The sequence below is a fragment of the Apiospora marii genome (genome assembly GCF_038362585.1).
Source record: "Apiospora marii strain CBS 49790 chromosome Unknown utg000003l_segment0_segment0, whole genome shotgun sequence".
NCBI lineage: Eukaryota > Fungi > Ascomycota > Sordariomycetes > Amphisphaeriales > Apiosporaceae > Apiospora > Apiospora marii.
In genome coordinates, this window is record NW_027117374.1 from 3,964,348 (window position 1) to 3,984,406 (window position 20,059).

At 53.3% G+C, this 20,059-nt stretch overlaps 6 protein-coding genes across 6 annotated transcripts; 2 read left to right on the forward strand and 4 right to left on the reverse strand.

The window, feature by feature from the left end:
• Positions 1–310: 310 nt before the first annotated feature.
• Positions 311–1,009, reverse strand: PG985_004785 (Orotate phosphoribosyltransferase; the record flags this gene model as incomplete). The annotated part of the gene is made up of 1 exon (XM_066824554.1): positions 311–1,009. The coding sequence occupies one exon, from the start codon at positions 1,007–1,009 to the stop codon at positions 311–313; it is 699 nt and encodes a 232-aa protein (XP_066687714.1).
• A 603-nt stretch (positions 1,010–1,612) lies between these two features.
• PG985_004786 (nucleolar gtp-binding protein 1 protein) lies at positions 1,613–4,256 on the forward strand (the record flags this gene model as incomplete). The annotated part of the gene is made up of 10 exons (XM_066824555.1): positions 1,613–1,633; positions 1,731–1,889; positions 2,035–2,096; positions 2,183–2,200; positions 2,357–2,389; positions 2,444–2,548; positions 2,624–2,994; positions 3,086–3,573; positions 3,617–4,150; positions 4,215–4,256. 10 exons carry the CDS (start codon positions 1,613–1,615, stop codon positions 4,254–4,256), a joined length of 1,833 nt encoding a protein of 610 aa, XP_066687715.1.
• A 1,031-nt stretch (positions 4,257–5,287) lies between these two features.
• Positions 5,288–7,258, reverse strand: PG985_004787 (uncharacterized protein; the record flags this gene model as incomplete). The annotated part of the gene is made up of 1 exon (XM_066824556.1): positions 5,288–7,258. The coding sequence occupies one exon, from the start codon at positions 7,256–7,258 to the stop codon at positions 5,288–5,290; it is 1,971 nt and encodes a 656-aa protein (XP_066687716.1).
• A 1,008-nt stretch (positions 7,259–8,266) lies between these two features.
• PG985_004788 (uncharacterized protein) lies at positions 8,267–10,454 on the reverse strand (the record flags this gene model as incomplete). Its single annotated transcript, XM_066824557.1, has 2 exons — positions 8,267–10,158; positions 10,220–10,454. 2 exons carry the CDS (start codon positions 10,452–10,454, stop codon positions 8,267–8,269), a joined length of 2,127 nt encoding a protein of 708 aa, XP_066687717.1.
• Positions 10,455–14,763: 4,309 nt separating this feature from the next.
• PG985_004789 (uncharacterized protein) lies at positions 14,764–16,065 on the reverse strand (the record flags this gene model as incomplete). The annotated part of the gene is made up of 1 exon (XM_066824558.1): positions 14,764–16,065. The coding sequence occupies one exon, from the start codon at positions 16,063–16,065 to the stop codon at positions 14,764–14,766; it is 1,302 nt and encodes a 433-aa protein (XP_066687718.1).
• Positions 16,066–17,899: 1,834 nt separating this feature from the next.
• PG985_004790 (uncharacterized protein) lies at positions 17,900–18,218 on the forward strand (the record flags this gene model as incomplete). Its single annotated transcript, XM_066824559.1, has 2 exons — positions 17,900–17,913; positions 17,981–18,218. The coding sequence occupies 2 exons, from the start codon at positions 17,900–17,902 to the stop codon at positions 18,216–18,218; spliced, it is 252 nt and encodes an 83-aa protein (XP_066687719.1).
• Positions 18,219–20,059: the final 1,841 nt, after the last annotated feature.

The following is a 20,059-nucleotide window of genomic DNA, read 5'->3' on the forward strand; positions in this document are numbered from 1 at the left end:
AGTGCGGTTAGACATCCATAGACTTACAGAGTACGGTTCTCTACCAAATACTTATCTCGTGCACACATCGTAACGATTATCCCAGACGATGTTTCTCGAATGGGTGGCTGGTCTCTGGTGACTGGGAGGATGCTCTGCTCGGCTATCATCTGTGGCACACGTGAACTCTGTGCTTGATTCCCTAGACTCATCGATGTGATCTTCAAAAAGAGGTTGTTGTCTGGGATGGTTTGACGTATAACTTTACTTTCCCATTTTGTTCACTCATGACCAACACTGGTCTTATAAGTTACCCAAACAACACAACATCTTAATCGCTAGCTCCGTACTTGGCCCGGTAGTCCTCAATGGCCTTGAGCTGGTCCTCGGTGGCGAACGCGCCGGACTTCAAGCCATGAATAATATCCTCGAGGTTCAAGATGGCAACGATGGGAATGTTGTACTCTCGGCGCAGCTCGCCAATGGCGCTGCCTTGCGAGTCGGGCAGGGTCTCCTGGCGGTCGAGGGCCACAACGATGCCGGCCACGATGCCGCCCTCGGCGCGGATCTTGTCAATGGCCTGGCGCTTGGCGGTGCCGGCCGAGACGACGTCGTCGATGATGAGGACACGGCGGCCCTTGAGCGGGGCGCCCACGATGGAGCCACCCTCGCCGTGGTCCTTGGCCTCCTTGCGGTCAAACGAGTACTCGACGCTGCCGTAGCGGGTCTGGTCGAGCTGCGACAGGGCCAGGGTGGCGGCCGTGGCGAGCGGGATGCCCTTGTAGGCCGGGCCGAAGATGACGTCGAACTGCAGGTCGGAGCCGGCGGCGGCGGCGGAGGAGAAGTGGTTGTGGATGGTGTGGGCGTAGGCCGTGGCGAGCGCCGAGAGCAGGTCGGCGCGGTAGAAGTCGCCGGCGTTGAAGAAGTAGGGCGAGATGCGCTTCGACTTCAGCTCGAAGGTGCCCAGGCGCAGGCAGCGGCCGCGCAGGGCGGCCTGGAGAAAGGTCTCCTTGTACGACTCGAGAGACATTGTAAAGGAAGGGTATATTGAGATTATACTAGGTGGGGGTGGGTTTAGGTGTGAACCTTTGCTTGTTGTTCTAGATGGACAAGGGAGTGACAAGTAGGAAAGAGAGCACTCTTTCTGCGCTTCAATTGCTTTTGATAATTAAAAATCAAGAAGCCGAAGTAGGAGTAACAAGAAAAATGACCATGTATGTACATGTACTCTTCTTTTTTCCCGCTTCCCCTCCCCCTCCGTCGCCAACTCTGATTCTCTGGTCCCTCTTGGATGTAAGTCCCGGTGGGGTCCAGATTTGACTCTGTAAGGTGGGACAGCCCACTTTGGCATCAACTTATCAGTGGATTGCTGGCGGGGTAAAAGTGCGCAAAATCAAAATCTGATTGGGATGTCTGCCGGCACTCACCGCCAAAAATTTCCGTGGAGGCAAAACCGCCCATATACACGATATACTGCACTGCTTGTACCACCCAGCCAGTCCGTCCAGTCGGTAGCAGCACTTATCAGGCGCAGCGCATTCTTTGACAAAACACCACCACCCTGCTGCCGCCCTCCCGACCAAACCATACTCACTCGATTCTCCGGCACATCGAGTTCCTCCCAACCGCCAACATGAAGACCACTTGGAAGGACGTAAGTGTGCACTGGAGAGAAGAAAACTGCGGCGGCGCTTCGATTGCTGCGGCCCTTCCGGCAGGATGCTAACTTTTTTTTTTTTCCCTCTTTCAAGATCACCCCGGTGCCCACGAGCCAGGAGTTTCTCGACATCGTCCTGAGCCGCACTCAGCGCCGACTTCCTACCCAGATTCGTTCGGGCTTCAAGATCAGTCGTATTCGAGGTTTCTATACCCGAAAGGTCAAATTCACATCGGAGACATGCACCGAAAAGGTACAGACATATCCTGTTTTCCCTCCAAACCAGCTGCGATGCGCGTTGTACATGATTCTGCGCGATCGCATCGGGAATGCGTAAAAAGAAGACCAAGGAAACACGCTTGCTATGTCGGACTTGTCGCTCACATCTTTGCCGCCAGTTCGATGCCATTCTGAACGGCTTCCCGCGCCTGGCCGATATTCATCCATTCCACGCCGATCTGTATGTGCCGCCACCCAATCAATGAGAGGAGAATCGAACCTCGGAGTGCTCATCAAATGTTCGTTCGCTAACTGACTGATTGCTAGGCTGAACACTTTGTATTCGTACGTCAATGTCTACTCTCCCATTGAAGCCTGCGAGCGCGCAGAACCATCTCGATAGAAGAGCAGTGGATTTCCGCACTCATCGACGCTTCAAGGTTTTATGTGGCCATGGCCACACCTGGTATTACATGCTAACCCATTTCACCTTACAAACAGACGGGATCATTTGAAGATTTCTCTCGGTCAAATGTGAGTTAGCCCAACGATTGATTGCACGTGAGGCGAGTTCTGACAAGGAAACAGATCTACCGCAAAGCATCTCGTTGAGACCATCAGCCGTGATTACGTCCGCCTCATCAAATATGCGCAGTCGCTGTACCAGTGCAAACAGCTTAAGCGCGCCGCGCTGTAAGTGCCTCCCCAATCCAAACAATGCCATCATCGGCGAGTACCGTCAACACAAGCTTATACTCGCTCTTCTAGTGGTCGTATGGCAACGCTCGTCAAGAGACTCAAAGATCCCCTGCTGTACTTGGATCAAGTACGCGAACATCTCGGCAGACTTCCCTCCATTGACCCGACAACACGTACCCTCCTGATCTGCGGCTACCCCAACGTGGGCAAGAGCAGTTTCTTGAAATCCGTCACCCGAGCGGATGTCGAGGTGGAGCCCTACGCTTTCACCACCAAGTCGCTCTTCGTCGGCCACTTTGATTACAAGTATCTTCGATTCCAGGCTATTGATACCCCCGGTCTTCTTGACAGCCCCCTGGAGTCCAAGGGCCCTATCGAGCTCCAGAGCATCACGGCAATTGCCCATCTTCGCTCTGCTCTGCTCTACTTCTTCGACCTGAGTGAGCAATGTGGTTATTCCGTGCACGCGCAGATCGAGCTGTTCAAGTCGCTGAAGCCCCTTTTTTGCCAACAAGCTCGTCTTCCTGGTAGTCAACAAGATCGATGTTATGAGACCTGAAGACCTCGACGCCGAGACGGCCCAGGAGTTCCAATCGCTGCTCACCGCCGCCGATGTCGAGATGCTCCAGCTAAGCTGCAACACCCAAGAAGGTGTCCAGGAAGTCAAGAACGCTGCTTGTGAGCGCTTGATCGCAGACCGTGCCGCCGCAAAGGTCAAGGCAGGAACCAACAACTCGGGCGACGTCGGTGGCCGCCTGGCAGACGTGATGAAGCGTATCCATGTTGCTGTCCCCGATGGCCCTGTTCGCGAGAGCTTCATCCCCGAGGCTGTTAAGAACATGAAGAAGTACGAGAAGACCGACCCCGAGCGACGGAGGTTGGCGCGTGATATCGAAGAGGAGAATGGGGGCGCTGGTGTCTACAATGTCGATCTCCGAGCCGATTATCTGCTCGAGAACGATGAGTGGAAACAAGACCGTATCCCCGAGATCTTCGATGGAAAGAACGTCTACGACCATGTCGATCCTGACATCGAGGCTAAGCTGCAGGCGCTCGAGGAAGAAAGAGGAGCGTCTTGAAGCTGAGGGCTTCTACGAGTCGGAGGAAGAGATTGACGATGAGGAAGAGGCGCAAATTCGAACCAAGGCCGAATTGATTAGAGAGAAGCAGGCCCTTCTTCGCAACGAGGCCCGGATGCGCAAGTCTCTCAAGAACCGCGCGGTCATTCCTCGCAAACTCGTCAAACAACCTCTGTCCGAGCTCGAGGAAGGACTCGATGTTTTGGGTGTCGATACGACAGATCTTGGCCTTCGAGCTCGGGCTCAGGCCAACACACGTGGACGTTCTGTCACCCGATCTCGTATGGGTACTGAGGATGCCGACGCCATGGATGTCGACTCTACTCCTCGTGATAGACTGCGATCCAAGAGCAGAGCCAGAAGCCCGCAGATGAACAGACGCGAAGACGGTGTGGCGGATGAGAAGGCTAAGGAGAAGGCTGAGAGACAGATGAAGTTGGGCCAGAGGAAGATGAACCGCATGGCCAAGCAGGGTGAGGCTGATCGACACGTCGGTACCACCATGCCCAAACATCTGGTAAGTTGCCACTTTATAAACTGCTGCTCCTTCGTCGCGAAATCATTGCTAACCTCATTTACAGTTTGCTGGCAAGCGTTCTATGGGCAAGACAAGCCGCAGGTAAACTCGACGCTCGGGATGGCTTGCTATTATGTCTGCGAATGCATGTGCCTCGTTTTAGTCGGGGCTTTCATGATGGCGTTTTCTGGAGTTGATCGGGAAATATATCTCAAAATGTTCTTTAGACATCGTGCATGAAAGGATTTAACCCCCTACCCATATTCTCGTTTGCTGTTGTATGTAGACTGTGCCCCAGTAGCAAAGACGGCACAAACGTGCCTTGGTATAGTCCGCTACTCTTTGAGTGTATTTTGCGACCATGAACGAATTCCTCCTTTTCCCTCCATGCCTGCTATCCTACTATGCATGCACATCTCCCTAGGAAGGGCAAGAGTTGTCTGTAACTTATAAAATCCAAAGCTTTCACACGGAAAACCGACATCCTATATCATACTCATACAGTGGCGAGTGGTTAGCATGCCTGGGACGAAATTCCCATGAATAAAGACCAAAAAATAATCACTGCCGAATGTGGTCTCCCCTTCTTGAATCCGTTTAATCCTACATTAACACATCTATCCAAGGCGCCCTCCACCCCCCTTCATAAGTTGAATTCGCCCCTCCACTAAGACCGTCCCTCTTCCGCCCCTTTTTCAGAGCGCCCCTCCCTCTTTTTTGGTATGGCGTGACCTCGACGCCTGGGGCCAAAAAGTGGTGTAGTTAAGGCCCTGGAAAACAAACTAGACTGCTTCGAGTGCGGAGGGGCTTTCGTTGGGAGGGTATCTATCATGAAGTGTGCATAGTCTTGCCGGAGAGGGTTTTTAGAAATGACCTTCTGTTTCCTGGAACTAGGTACAGAGTAACTAACGATGCGGTTACTGAATCGGTGTGGCACTCGGAAGACAATTCCCAATACACTTTGATCCGTTCCGTTCAGCTTAGGGCATTAGGCAATGCTTTCGAACCGCTTTGGGGCCGTGCTCGCTGCGATTCATTGTTAGCATAGATGTGATGAAAAGGGGGAGATGTGAGTGGATAGCTATTGAATAGCGTTGATGTTCTGAGGATAGAAAAGACAAAAAAAAAAAGTCCAACTTACTTATAATCGACCCGGCTGAGACTCGAGAGACGCTGGGCATCGTTCAGATCGTTACCAGGATGCATGCAGTACACAAGGCGACCGGCCACGAGGGCGCCGAGGAAGTGCGCTTCTTCGTAGCCAGCTTTGCTCCAATCCTGCAGATAGTTGGGCAACTGGGCCAGCTTGATGCTGGTCGGCGTCTGGGCATGCGACTGGTGGGAAGCATGTGCGTCCGCCGTTGTGGTTCCCGGCACACCAAGCGAAGCGGTAGTAGCAGCTTGCAGCAAGGGGTTGACGGAGCTGGTGGTGGGCAGAGGCATCTGGCCCAGAGGGAGCGAACCGGTCGTGGAACCAGTCGGGGTCTGTGATCCAGTGCCAGTCGGAGTGGCCATATTAGAGGGAAGCTCCGACGTGAACATGGTGGCAGTGCTGGGGGAGATGAGATAGCGTGATATCAGTGTCTGCAGGACATTTTCCTTGAGACCTCGCAGCCTGCTTCCATTGCCTACAAACACGATATTGTTCCAGCAATCGGGCCGTTTGCTCAACTCGGGTATGCTCTGGATCGTGTTGTAGATGAGCCTGGCAATCTGATCGATGTACTCGCGCTCGACAAAGAGGAACCTCTCTAATCCCACTTCAATATCCTTGCGAATGCGTTTGGTTCGTCGCTCCGTTACAGAGCTGGTGGCCTCGGGGGCAAAAGGCAAGACGTCCGCAGCCGTCTCGACAGGAGGGGCCAAAGGTGCAGCAGCAGCGGCAGCATCTCCTTCCACCTTGGGCGTTGGCTCAGTTGCGGCAGCCCCATCACCATTTGTCGCAGGCGGGGCCACAGGCTCGATTTTAGGCGCGCCATTGGAAAGCGGAACTTGCACATCCTCATGGACTGTTTCCTCGTAGTGAAACATGCTTGTCTTGCGTTTGGCGTTGGGCAAGCGAGCGGGTCGGTTGGCGGCAGCTTCGGCTTCTTGAACCTTGCGGTGCTTCGCCTTGGCCCTCTCAGCCTTCTCCTTCTCCTTCTTGGCGAGGAACTCTCGTGTGTTACCGCTCGTGACGATGTTGGCCACATCAAGAACACCCTCGTCCGCTATCTTATCGTCGATCCCGTTCTCGACATCTGCAGCGGTGCTAGGAGCAGCAATCGTAGGCTCGTTGATCTTAGGTGCGTCGACCGCGAATTGGGCCGAGTCAGCTACGATATCCTCCTCAGGAAGCTCCATGCAGTTCTTAGCGGTTGCGACATAAGGCAGAACTTCGGCGAGCGGGGACTTTTTCAGCTGTTCACACATGTCCAGGGTGAAGCCCTTGTCCTTTAGCAGCCCGTGCAGTCGTTTAGTCAAGATGTTGCCGCCCGCTTTCAAGCCGGGAGTGAAGTAATCCAGGCTTCGGTGCGCGACAAGGTTGCTGTCCCAAACACACGAGACGTCCATCTTTTCGTAGCCAATATCGACCACGGTCATATTGAGCCACTTGAGGCCATACTGCGCAGCGAATGCGCTATGCATCAAGCATAGCGCTGGCGTCTTGGTCTTCTCGAATATGAAGCGCGCAATGATTTCATTGTCGCCGCGGGTCCACTGGGGTGAAGCCATTAGCACTATGGGGGTGTTGTGATAGCTCGTTGTGAGAAGTTGGTGGACGTGGTCCAGGAAGGCCAAAAAGGCCGGCATGTTGGCAATACGCCCTCTCTGGATCGGGTAGATGGCGCCCTCGCTCGAATCGCGGTCCTCGACATATTCGAATTCATCGTCGTCTTCGGGCTTGGCCGCGTCGCCGCCACCATTCGCGGCGGCGGTGGCCTTCTTCCGCTTGTACGTGTGGTAGGGAAGGTAGTCATCTGTGTCCGGATCCTTGAACATGCGAGTGGGAAGACGATGCGAGGGCAATGTAAGCTCATTGCAGCCCAGTTGAGCCAGTGTGGTTTGACTGCCGGGGCAGATCACAAGGACCTGCTCCTCCTTCCATTTGCCCTGCTGGCCCGACATGTCGCTTTCGAGTTGCCCTCGAGCTGCTAGTACGACAATCTGCTCCTTGAGCGCCCCCAAAAAGATCAACAAAAGACTAGGGTTTGCGACCTTGTCCTGGTGTAGAACGCGTTCCTCGCGCAAACTTTACTGCTTGTTTCGCAATCGTAGTCGCTGCTGGCTGTCGGGCAGACCAATGCGGCGGAGGCCAGGATCCAATTGAGGGCGTTGGAACGGGGCGCGTCAGAATATTCGGAACTAACCACTAACCGTCAACGTCGTACAGATATATGTCAAGAATGGTGGTGCATCTGCGCTTGTGGTGTCGTCGCAGAGATACAATTGTCAGCCTCGTCACGTCACGTCGCGATGTGGAAAGCTGGTTGGCGCTTGTCGCGAATTGGCTTGCTTGTGAGTAACGAGCTGGCTGGCTACGAACTGATCATCTAATGCTCCGAGCGTTTCTAGCCACAGCCACAGCCACAGCCAGGTCTAAGGTGGCTTGCGAGCTTCAGTGGCAGGGCACCCATTCTACAGTACACATAACCACCCACCACCAAATTGGTGGCACTTACTTGATTTGACTGAACACACGTTTCAATGAACAAATGAAGCTATTCTTGGCAGTATTATTCGTTATTTGCTCTCTGTAGAGCTGTGGTTATGGTGGTGACCGGTCCGTGACATCAGAGCATCGCTTCTCGAGTGAATATGTACAAGTGATTATCTAGTTAATTAGATTTTGCTAAAAGGGGTATTCCGTCCTGAAAAGTGTTAAAAGAATCATGGGGAGGTTATAGCCCTCTGCCTCCAGTTCATGATGCTGGCCTTGCCTCCAGATGGCGAAAAAGTAAAGAATGTGCCTCCGTCCTTGGTTCGCCTCATATGGTCAGTGAGCTTTCACCCGCCATGCAGCAAGCCTGTCCCCCCTTTAAAAGCATGCTAATGCCAGTTCCAAACGCCGTTGCCCGTCTCTCATAACTTTTAAGCTTGAACAGCAAAATGAACAAAGCAAATACATACACGCCCTTAGGCAGTGATAACAGCGGTTTCCGTTCTCGACTCATTCTGAGCCTCCTTGGTCGGGGCCAATGCACCAATTTCGGCCTCTCTCGGCAGGGCGTTGCTGGTAGATTGCGAAGTATAGTCGTTCTTCGCGGGTGTCTCAGTAGATTCATTAATATCTCCGACAGTAATAGACTTCTCTTCAGGCTGATCCTTAACCCTGGCAGGGCTGCTGGGCGCAGACAGAGGGGCGGCGAATGTTTCGTCGGCTTTGGGGGTCGCGGCTTCATCGGCTTGTTGGTCCAGGTCAAACTCCTGTCGAAGTGGGCTGCTGACCATGTTGATTGCGCTCACATCGCCAAACTCCGACTTGTTCTGACGAGACAACCGGGCAGAACTGCGAGCAGGTAGTGGCGGCGGCACCCGCCGTGGGATGGTCACTACGGAACCCTTGACCGCAACAGCCTGAGAAGCGACAATGGCCATTCGAGGTGGTTGGGCTGTTGCGACTTCATATACAACAGGTTCCTCCGCATCCTCGAATTCCTCGTCCTCATCATCGTCCTCATCATTGTCCTCATCCTCGTCGACGTCATCATCGGTATCATCCTGATCGTCTTCATCGTCTTCATCGTCGTCAGCATCGACTCCATTTTCGGTCTCCGACTGTGCCGTTGAAGTCTGACTACCATGGTCGTTGGCATGGATATCAAGGCTCTCTTCTTTTATCGGACTTGTCGTCATGACTATGGGCTCGTCAAGATCCGGGAAAGCCGACAGCTTTCGAAGCGCGCTGATGTCAATCTTTGTATAGTCAACCTCCTCCGGCTCCTTGGGTGCCTCCGACTCCTTGTGTCCGTCCTCGCTTTGTCCTGGACTCGGCGTGGTGACGGGTGTGTTGGCGACATCAGTCTGCGTCTGGGCATCTGTGAGGTGACTGCGCTCGGTGGCCATTGTCCTGTTCGACATGTAGCTGCCCCTATTGCTCCGTGTCAACGAGTAGGTGTCAACACTACGACGACCGGCCCTTGGAAAGACTGAGCTCGCGGGACTCGGGCAGAACTCGAATTGACTGCTGTCTGGCCTTAGCCTGCTCCCTGCCTCACGGATCTCCAATCCAGCCATTTCCAGAGCTAAGACCCCATATGGGTCCGGATCGTCGTAGTCTGGAATGCCAAACGTTGGGACAAGGGAAGCTGTGCTACCCGTCGACTCAATGCTTGCATCGCTCGGCGCGGGGTGGGCGGATAACTGTTCTAGTAAAGTAGCGTCGTAATCGGTGCGACCTTCGGCGGCCTTCAGCATTTCCGTCAAAGGCCGGAGTTGCGGCAGACTTTGATTCACATCGCCGGCCAAGATCTTGGGAACACTGAAGGCGTTTCCATAGAATCGCTCGTTCTCGTCGGTTCTCTCATTCAGTACGGTTCCTTCCAGTTTGACTTCTGACAGCTGCCCTTTTGATCTCACATAGGTGAATACCGTGTCGCTCAAATCTGTACATTTGATTTCATTTTCCCACAGTCCTAACGATACCAATGGCCCGGTCGTCATGGCGACGTCCGTCCCAAGGACCACTTTTGGTCGGCCCATAGCTTCTAACATGGTAAATGTGTTGATAACTACGACACAGTCGTACACGTCGACGCCGAGGAGGAAACCGAGCGTTGCTGTTTGTAGTATTAAGCCGGAAGGAGGCGACCAGGTCCCGTCCGACTTGCGAGCTATCAGGATGCCGCTGCCGCCTGAGCCAGCCGAGGACCATAGGCCAGAGCGCATCGACGTAAAAACGGCTAGGCCTACGGCATTTTGTATTATTCGCGGCGGGATCTTCTTTAACACTTGACTCGTCGCAGTTTGGTTGCTCGATGTCGTCGACGGACTGCTGGGGCGTTCATCGGGTGCCACGAGGCCTTCGCCTATACACCAGACATATTAGCGGTTGATTCTCTCAAGGCTGTAAGCAACGGGCCACCGTACGGCAGAAAGCCTGGAGAATGCGCGCGGCCTTCTCGCATTCCTTGTCCAGAGTAGTGGCCCAGAAGGCCTCGCGTCCATAACGCGAGCCGCTGAGCCGGTTGGTCGAGGAGGCGGAAGAGGCGGGGATCTTATCCGCCCATCCCCGGACCTTATCGAGACTGTTTTTGCCCGTCGACCCTGCACTACTCCTCGACGACCGGTCCCAGGACGGCAGCAGGGCCGAAACCCGCTGCATTATGAAAGAGCCTAGATCGAGGGCGGGCGGCGACGTCGACAAATGCCCGACAAGCTATGCTGGCGTAGCCACGACGACACTGCGTGGAAAAGAGGGAGCTGTTGCTTCCGGGTTGTGAAATCGAATGGTCGTGAATTCCCAGCGCTGGTATTTGAGTAAGCCCGGCCCGGCCCCCAATTACATGGGAAAGAAGGAGCAAAAGTCGGAATTCGTGGTTGGGAGGAGGGGAACAACAGGCGATTGGAGGAGTGACGGCTTCGCGCGGGAGTGACGTTTTGACTGGGCCTGCGCAGCAAGTAGACAAGGAAAGCGCAGGGGTGGAATGCCGTACAAGCCTGGGTGGGTTGTGAGGATGAATGGATGGATGGTCAGGATGGGTGGGAAAGATGGAAGGCTGCAGCTGCAAGCAGCCAAGGGCAAAGCAAGGAAGCCGAAGCGTAGTGTATGTATCGCATGTGGCATTGCCGCATTGAACGTTCGATGGCGGCCGAACCTGGAGGAGCAAGTCCAGGTTTTCTTTTAACGTAGATACATCCTCAGCAGGTACTCACGGCTGCTGGCTAGCATGGGCTCCAACTTGGAAAAAGCTTTGCCGTTAGGTGTCGCCGAGCGTAGCGGCCAGCAGCCCGGCCCCAGAGAAATTTAATGATAATCAAAGGCTTTGTCTCTTCATTCTCTCTTTTTTTTTTTTTTTTTTCACGCCCTCTCGCCTTCGCCCGTACCATGCTACGTCCTCCACTCGGGGTTCGCGTTGCGTGTATGTGCACGCTGGGGTCTTCTACGCCAATGAGGGCGTAGAAGGATCCAGGCAATCTTGAAGCAAAGACACGCACACTCACCACGCAACAAGAAGCAATATGCTGCCCGCAATGTACCGCGTGTTTATATCGTACAAGTCGCAGTAGGCTTAGAGACAGGGGTGGGGGAGAGGTACCCTGGTGCCTTGTGGATACCTAGAGGATGAAGGATGACGGGCTGCCAGGTCCTTATTTCTTGGTTCGTTGATGTGGCCCAATCAAATCGGCCATGATGAATTAAAATTTCAGACCCAGGAACGACGAGGGGTGGGCTGTGCGTGCCAAATAGATTATGTACATAGCCTGTCCAAGCCGCTAAATTAGACCGTTCGTTTGCAGCAGTTTCGTCAATTAGACCAAGCACCAAGGCCGTGGCCCCTGTCCAACGAACAGCCTTGGGCTTCACACACACACACACACCGGCAGCGAACCGTACCCGATGCGGGGAATGCAAGAGGGAGGACGAAGAAGAAAATAGAGTAAACACAGACGCCAGCTTGGGCAGCACAAAGGTTTCAGATAGTAGAGGCCAAGAGAGGGACACTGAGCTGTCCCGAATGATATGTCATGTTGTATGATAGGGGCTGGGAATGTGAGATGATTCGGCATCAGAGAGAGAGTTTGCCGAAACTTTGTTGAGCCGAACTGTAGCATCTACCTTACCTGGTAGAAGCGCTAAAAAGAGTCCATTCTGGACCTTGATGCCAGGTCACTACATGAACTACCTGCAGCCCAGCAGCCGCTTTCCGCCTGTCTCCTGCTTTTGTATTCGAGATAGAGGCGCGAATTGGATCATATGTAAGTAAGATCGTTCCATGCCATCCGGGGAACCATGGAACCATCGATACGAGCGTGGCCGAGTCAAGTGATGCCCCATGTGAGCAGCCAATAAACTGGAACGGCAAGGCGTTATGTTCGCCAATTTGCCAGTGCAGCTTTTGTATGACAACTCGAACTTGCTCATCTCCATGGCGTCCCTTAGTGTCTCAGAGTCAAGTTTTTCCTCTTGCCCAGCCAGCCAGGCCGGCATGGTTTCGTTTGTCTGTTTTTTCTTCTTGCTAAACATCCCCTTTTTGAACCCACACACGTGTATCCCTTCCTTTTCCATCACGACATGCTGCGTGTGATCTGTAGCGGTTGCCACTATCCGGTTTCCTTTTCCCTACATGTATTGTTTGGATATGCCGTTTCGGCGAAGAAAAGGAAACAACAAACATAGTTGCAGATCCGTAGAAGCCGGAGGGGGCAAACCCCTGCGAGAAGGAACCGGTCGAGTCTCTAAGCTAGGTACTGTTATAGTTCAACGACCATTACAGCAGAGAAAGCATCGAATAATTATATTGAAATATACGGAGTTTGGATGTAATTGTATTTACTCTAAGGTACATAGGTACTGCTAGTAGGCACCGGGCCGGTTCATTCCAGCCACCGCTTGGAGGTTCCAACGGTACTTTACAAGTGCCTTGTACACAAGAAAAGAACCAGGGCCCCCCTATCCTGCATTCTTGGCAAGATCTTTCCATTCCGCAATGGAGACGAAGGATGTGAGCTTGTTTGTAGGAACGATCTGCTTCACAGTAGTGGTCATGCCGGCAGCTAGCGACAAGCAAGCTTACACACACACACACACACACACACACACACAATTCTCTCCCGGCTGCTGCTGCATGCCCAACAACAATAAACATTTCGCGGTTTGGAGAGGAGCACCATTCTGGGGCCCATCGTGCTACGACATTCCGCTCCCCGGGGGTTGCAGTCGTATCACGTTGGCCAGAAACACGTCTTAGGTCCGTGGGTTCAGCAAGCTCCCGGCCTTGCAATCTGCACTGGAGCGAAAGCTGCCCAAAAAGACCCATGGATGATACCTATGTACTGCCTACCCTCTGGATGGAGCCCACCCATCCTCATACACAATCCACAATCCCGACAAGAGGAGAGAGGAGCCGAGGAGGAGCACACGCACGACACCACCTGCTGAAGCGGCTCTGTTCGCCCCGACAAGGTCTACCCCGGAAACGCATCCCCTTACCAGTCAGCTCTTTGCGTGCCTTTTGTTCCCTCCAAAGGATGCCCCGACAGAACCCACCGACTAACCTAAGTGGAGGCCCTTGCGAAAGAACGAACACCTTCTGAGCCACTCTAAATTACTTAATCCTCATGCGTTCTTCTCTTTGGCTGGGATTTTTCTTCTTTTCTTTTTCCATTGTTCCTGGATCACAGCCGGGCCCATTATTGACCCAGTGAAGATTTACCCCGGTCATCAGGGCCTCACTGATCAACATGGCATGCAACGCTGAACGTGAATTTTTCCAAGTTTCAGGGTTACTTTCGGTCTATGTATAGCAACGGGGCCCAAGGTTCAGCTCAACGGACGGCTTGCGGCTGCTGGTTATGGTTGGTTGCGCGTCCACAACGTTGTCTATCGTCATCGACGAGACAGAGGTTACTGGGCGTGGGGAGACGTGCTGGATCAAATGGGGTTCGAGAAGATGACAAAATGGAATAGGGAGGAAAAAGTAGAGATCCCGAGGCTCCCGACCCATGGCATGACCCACGGCGCCCATCACTAAGCAACAAATCTCGTCGGGTCTTTTCTTGCGCCAGCGAGATGACATCCACAGTCGAAAAAGTGCCAATCAGCCTCCAGCTCCGCAAATGCGGATAGAGAAAACGGGCCGCTATCCAGGACAACATATTCCGCCAAATGTGTCTCAGGCATAGCGGCGTTCACTAAGGGATGGCCGAAGGACCTCGAGGGTATAAACATTCATGCAGCTTGAGACCACGTGGATTGAATTGTGTACTAGAACCCTCGCCTTACGCCGGCCTAATGCGGGCTGCAGTGTAGGGCGCTTGGTGTTCATTCGGCCCCAGTGATAAACATTGACAAGCCCTCCCGCGTTCACCGTAGGGGGTATCGGTGAGCTACCCATCCCAACATACCGGCACCCCCATGTCAATGCCGGAGTCAAGCCGTTGTAAGGGTCCAGTACGGAGCAGAAAATTTGCGCCGCTGGCATGGCGGCACCGATGCGGATGGGTGGCACGCGAGACGATTAACAATGCATCGTCATTTTGAAGATCCTGGTTTGTAATCAACAGGGACAGTTGGCTAAGTTGACAGTTCATGATTCATAACCTCCATATTCATGCTTCAAGCTCGGTGGTATCACGACCTTTATTTCGTACCCATGCGACAGAACCGAAGAAGTGCATCTCAATGTGAAATTTGCGCCACGAGACCGTCCAAGATGGAACCGCTAAAAAGAAAACTAAGACTAACGCCTAAATGCCATGCTTCCAAGGTATGTATTGTAGTTGTACAGGAAAAGAATTAGAGGAGGGTATTGGGCGTCAAAAACAAAAATAGAACTCCGCTTGACGCTATCAAGAACCGAGAGTTTGGCTGTATCCCTGCAGTGCCGTCTGCCTGCCTGTTGGTTCGACCCTTTCTCTCGAAGCTGTGGCCGCCCTCCTCTTCACCTCATCCCTTTCTTCCCCCCTTCTTCTCAGTCGTCCTGCTGCTGGGCCAATAGAGTTCCGGGGTACATTCCGCCGACGAGGACGTACTCCTCAAACGGCTGGCAGCTGATCGTCTTTCGCGAGGCGCGAACCCAGCCGGGGCGCGGCACCGGCTCCCAGGACTCGTCCGTCAGCGGGTAAAAGTTGTATGACTCGTGAGACGAGAAGCCGTGGGGCTCACACTCGAATATGCCTTCCAGGTGTATCCGTTCCAGCTTCGACATCCTGGCCCGCAGGGCGGTGAACAGCGACTTGAAGGTTCCCTCGTGCAGATGGACACCACCGGTGGAGGCCGAGAAAGGCTTTGCCAGGCCACGGCCGCCGAGACGCAGGCGCGTCAGGGTGGAGGCGTGCATGATCAAGAAATCCCGAAGGTCCTCTTCCTCGCAGGAGACGCCCTCGAGCGTCAAGTCAGACAATTGGGTATACCGGAAGCCGTTCAGCATCTCTCGGAAGGAGAGAACAAACTTGGAATCCCAGCTGTTGTATGGGTGGAAAGCGAGTTTGAGATGCTGCAAGTTCTTGGGCAACTGCAGCAGATACCCCAGACCGTTTACGGCCTTTACCGCCGAGGCCGGACCCTGCAAACCGGACGGGTCTATGGTCATATTCAGGCGGGATAAGCTGGCGAACGACTGTGCGTGAGTGAACCAGTGCCTGCGCTGGTCGGGAATCTTGAAAATCTCCAAGGGAAATCGGTCGACGGAAAAGGAGGTGAGCCGCACGCTGTGCAAGGCAAAGATGATGGCCTCGAGGTTTTGGTAGGCCGCGGCCCGGTTCATCCTCCGGCAGCCCGGCACCTCGTACACCTCGCGCAGGATCTGGTTGTCGAGGGGGCACTGGGTGAAGGTGACCTCGACGTGCTTCAGGTTCGGAAGGGACGTAAGAGCCTCCCGAAGATCGTCGCGGCGTGTGTGGAACTGGGCCAGCGACTTGCGCCCGAGTTTGATCTTCTCGAACTCGACAAAGGCGGCACTGAGCACGTCGGAGCGGTCCTCCGGGAGCTGCAGGAAATGCCTGCCATAGGCGGCGTGCCTGGCGTCGTAGTCATCCAGGTCTGAGAGGTTGATGACAACCGTCTCAATACAGCCCCGCAACCGGTGGTGCAGGGCGATATTGTGCAGGCGGTCGATGTCATTCCGATAGCTCAAGGCCGTGAAGCTGGGCGACAGCAAGTACTCGTATCCCACATCGGCCAAGGTGGAGTTGACCTCGCGAAGTACCTTGGTCGAAGGGAAATCGCAGTAGCTGTAGATGAGCCGCAGCAGCTCGACCGGTAGGGTTTCCATTGAGGTCTCGGAATTAAAATGAGGTGGCCGCTCTTTTTTCGTAGTGAAGGGGTGGGCGGTGGGGTCCAAAAATAGCAACAGCAACCAGCAACCAGCGGACGGGCGACAGGCGAGGTGGACAGAGACAGATGGATAGGATGTAAGTATAAGCCGAAGAAATAGTAACAATAAACAATAATAAAAAAGACCGAGATGCCGCGAGGTGTTTCGTTCTTTTGCTTCTGCTGCTCCCCCACGATTAGACAATTGCTGCCGACAGCGAGGAAATCTAATAACAAGAACCAGTCTATTGTATGTATGTATAATGAAAAAGCCAGTCAGGGTAGTAGGAGCGGGTTTAGATGGCAGAGGGCGGGATGATGGGGAGGATGGTGACCGTCTATTTAAAAGGAAGCGAGACAAAGTGGCGGAGAGACTAGAAAACAGTCATGCTTTTCTGCACCAAGCCTCTTCGCGCGATACGATAGCCTTGACAAAGCTGAGAGAGGCATGCATTCTCGTTCTGTCGGTGAGGGTGAGACACACATCTACCATGCCATGTGGATATTTTCGCTTCGAAATCAAGTAGTCGCCTAGGCCAGGGTAGAAAGTTATTTTTTGTTTTTGTTTTTTCCCCTTCCCTGGTCACCCTTTGGGGGGGGACAGTTTTTGCACTTGTCTACATGGACGGAGGTAATTGGTAGCCATGACGGGATGTAGTGAAGCTTACGCCAGCCTGGGAATGCATGTTGTTGAGCGTTCCCAAGAAGGCGGTAAGCAAAAGCATGTTCATGTTGGCAATGTACGATCGTTTTAGTTAGGTTAGGTATGTACAGCTTTTTGGATGGGTACGGCATCTCCAGTGAATAAACCTTACCGACATCATGTTTACCTCAATCATCACCGACCGGGCCTGCTTTCTGCTACCCCCAAACCCCTCCCCGGGGTGTGAGGTGTGGTGTACGTAGTATAGGTATGCTGCTGTTCTGCCTTTCCACTTTTCTTTCCCTTTGACGTGGCAGTAGGTAGTAGTAAACCATGAAGGGTTGGTTTATGGGGACGGAGGGCAAAAGGCGGGATAGAGAGCGTGAGGGAAAAAGGCAAGGGGCTGCAAGTACCTGCATATCAACGGCATTGATCTGTAGCGATAGGACCGCCTAAGGACCGCTTGCCGCCTACATGCCTAGCCGACTTATTGACGGGTAGTACTCCGTAGATTGGTTTCTTTTGCCGGCATGGCCTACAGCCCTCATTCACTGATGGGTGGGATGGGATGGATGGCTGTACAGAAGCCTATACCCATCCCTTCCATCGGTTCTCCCCACGTGGTGATTCGCCCGTCTGCTTCTAGTTTAATGGATTCGTTGCTGCCCACCTCTGGCACCGGGGAACATCACGCGTGAACATCTTGAAGTGCTTTGGGTTAGTGCCGAGCTGGCCAAGTAGCCGTCGAGTGCCGTGTGGTCGGTCGCATCGACTTTTACCATTACACTATCCAGATCCTTGGCCAGATTTCCCACGAGAACGGGAGGAGAGAGAGAGAGAGAGAGAGAGAGAGAAGCCTCCCAGTCACAGCAGTCACAGTCACACCGACTCTCTGATCCATTTCCCGTTTCTTAGTCTTGTCCTGCAGGGGCCTATCACATCCATCCCTTTGCTCGCGTCAGAGAACCAACCAGCCCGGCTTACCTCACACACCTACCTGCCTTCTCGATTCTCGCGCACACACACACACACACATACACACACACGCAAGCAAGCCCGCACGCCCGCCTGTTCACGTTGCTCACCGAGAATCCCGACCCCATCCACCCAAACTGTTACGTGCAAGGTGAGCGGGCAAACAGACACCCAAATGTCGGTCTTGCAGTGAGCGGAACCCACTCCTTCTAGAATGCCTCTATAAACTTCTGACATGAACCTGCACAACAAAAAGATCGTTCCGGAACCTGTCCCCACGCATGCGCCTGGGTGTAGGCCTTGGCCTGCTGGCCTGGGGCGCCGTCGGGCTGCAGCTGTCCGACCGCGCAGAGGACAAGTACGGCTTCAAGGCCAGCGACGAGGAAAAGGCTCGTCTCCGTCAATTGGTCCCGAGAATCGTCACGGTGGACAGAGACAGCAGTGATAGCAGTAGCAGCAGCAGCGCCGGCGACAACAAGACCAAAGACCGGTGAGCCGTGTGTGACGGGCCAGTCTCTTGTCGCTCTTGCTCGTTCCGTTGCTACCCACCACAAGGGTTTTGCAGCAGGCGGTGAAGCCTCATTATTCATCTGCCCCACGCCCTATACAATCAACATTTAACCCCCCTTGATTGCATATAACTCCAGTCCACTTGTCTTGTCAGGCTCCGACAGTCCATCGATCTTCGTCAAATTTCGGCCCCATCGCTTGCTGGCCGCCTCTGTCATCCACACATTGCAGGCCTTGTGGAACCCAGCTGCATTCCCAAAGCATAGATTGTTCAACCAACAACGACTCTCGGCAGACGTCCTGAGCGAGTCTCCAAGACGGATCTCTCTGCATCTGCGATGAAGACGATTGATGGTCGAAGACCTACATTCCGTACTGGGTTCTTCCCTCCCCTTTTCGCTTGCATTGGCCATGAAGCACAGTCGTGGAGTCGGACGGCATGCATATTCTTGAGTAATAGTACTACTGTTCGGTATAGCCCATCGCATCGCGTTTGTTCCCTAGATGCCCCTCGACAAGTGCCACTCTCCATCCCCCATCTCGTGCGGTCAGCCAGGCGCTGGCTATTGCTCATTTGTTGCGGTGATGACACCGCTCACCTTTCACCTTACAAAAGCCGGCCTTGGCTCTTTTCCCCAGCCCTCCGCCAATTCTGAAAACCCGGCGTCACGGCAGAAAGACCGCCGATCGACTGATCAACTGATGGCGATAGCGTCATGTGGCACGGTCGCCTAAGATATGTGCAGATTAGACTCGCACGACGGTTTACATGACAGCCACCCGGACCACACACAGATGGCCAGATTGTTGCCGTTGTTGCTGACTGTGAGCTTTGCGCATGAGGCCTATTTCGTTTTCACATGTGCTACCTGCAGAACCTCCCTGTCATTCGTACGAAAAGAGGAAGAATAAGTAGTAGAAGAAGAAAAGAGGTGGCGAGCGATGTGTGTGCTTGCGTATGATCGGTCATCGTGCCGGCCGATCTCTTTGGCCCGACCGATACATATTATCCGGATGGCACCCATCATGTCAGCATGGCGCTTGGAACCTTGCTCGGGTTGTCAGAGTTGCAGTGTCTGCCCTACATACGATGACTCGGACAAAGAATTGGTCTATAGTTCATCCAACATATGCCACACAATATCTCCAGTACTGAGTATCATCAAGCCACCACAAGCGAATACGAGAATGCTGTCTAGAACTACAAATTCCTTTGTTTCCCTCCTTTTTACTTGTCCTCCCATCTATTGAGAGTGTACACGGCTGGTAACTAAACATGGCGGTATATCATTTCAACCCAGGATCGTATGTGTCCTGCACTGCGAGTTGGCAGCACTTGGCCGATCGTTCGTTTCGCTTCCCAGCACTAAGAACACGGCACACACACCTCGATTGCATGCGCGGCCTTGTTGCGTACAAGCAGCATTGCATGTTTATTCCAAAAACTCATCACCACTTCTGTTGCGCTGACATCATATAGCCTTGTTGTACATTTTGACATTCATGAGCCCCAATACTCCGTAACATGTTCTGCTTTGTAATGACAGCCTATTCACGAAAAGGATTATTCATGGACAATAATGGAAACTAACTCAATCTTTTGACGTAATACAGCGATGAGAACTACTAGGCGATTTGCGGCCGTCGATCATATACGTTATTGATTTTGGTTTCTAGCCATCTTCTAAACAATGCAACGTTAAATACACACGCGTGGTAACAAAGAGTAAACGCCCTCGACACAAGCTCTTTTTTTTCGTCAGTTCAACCGCATAGAATTCCAATGAGCCACCTTTCCGTCAACGTGAACCGTCACTCTCGTAAA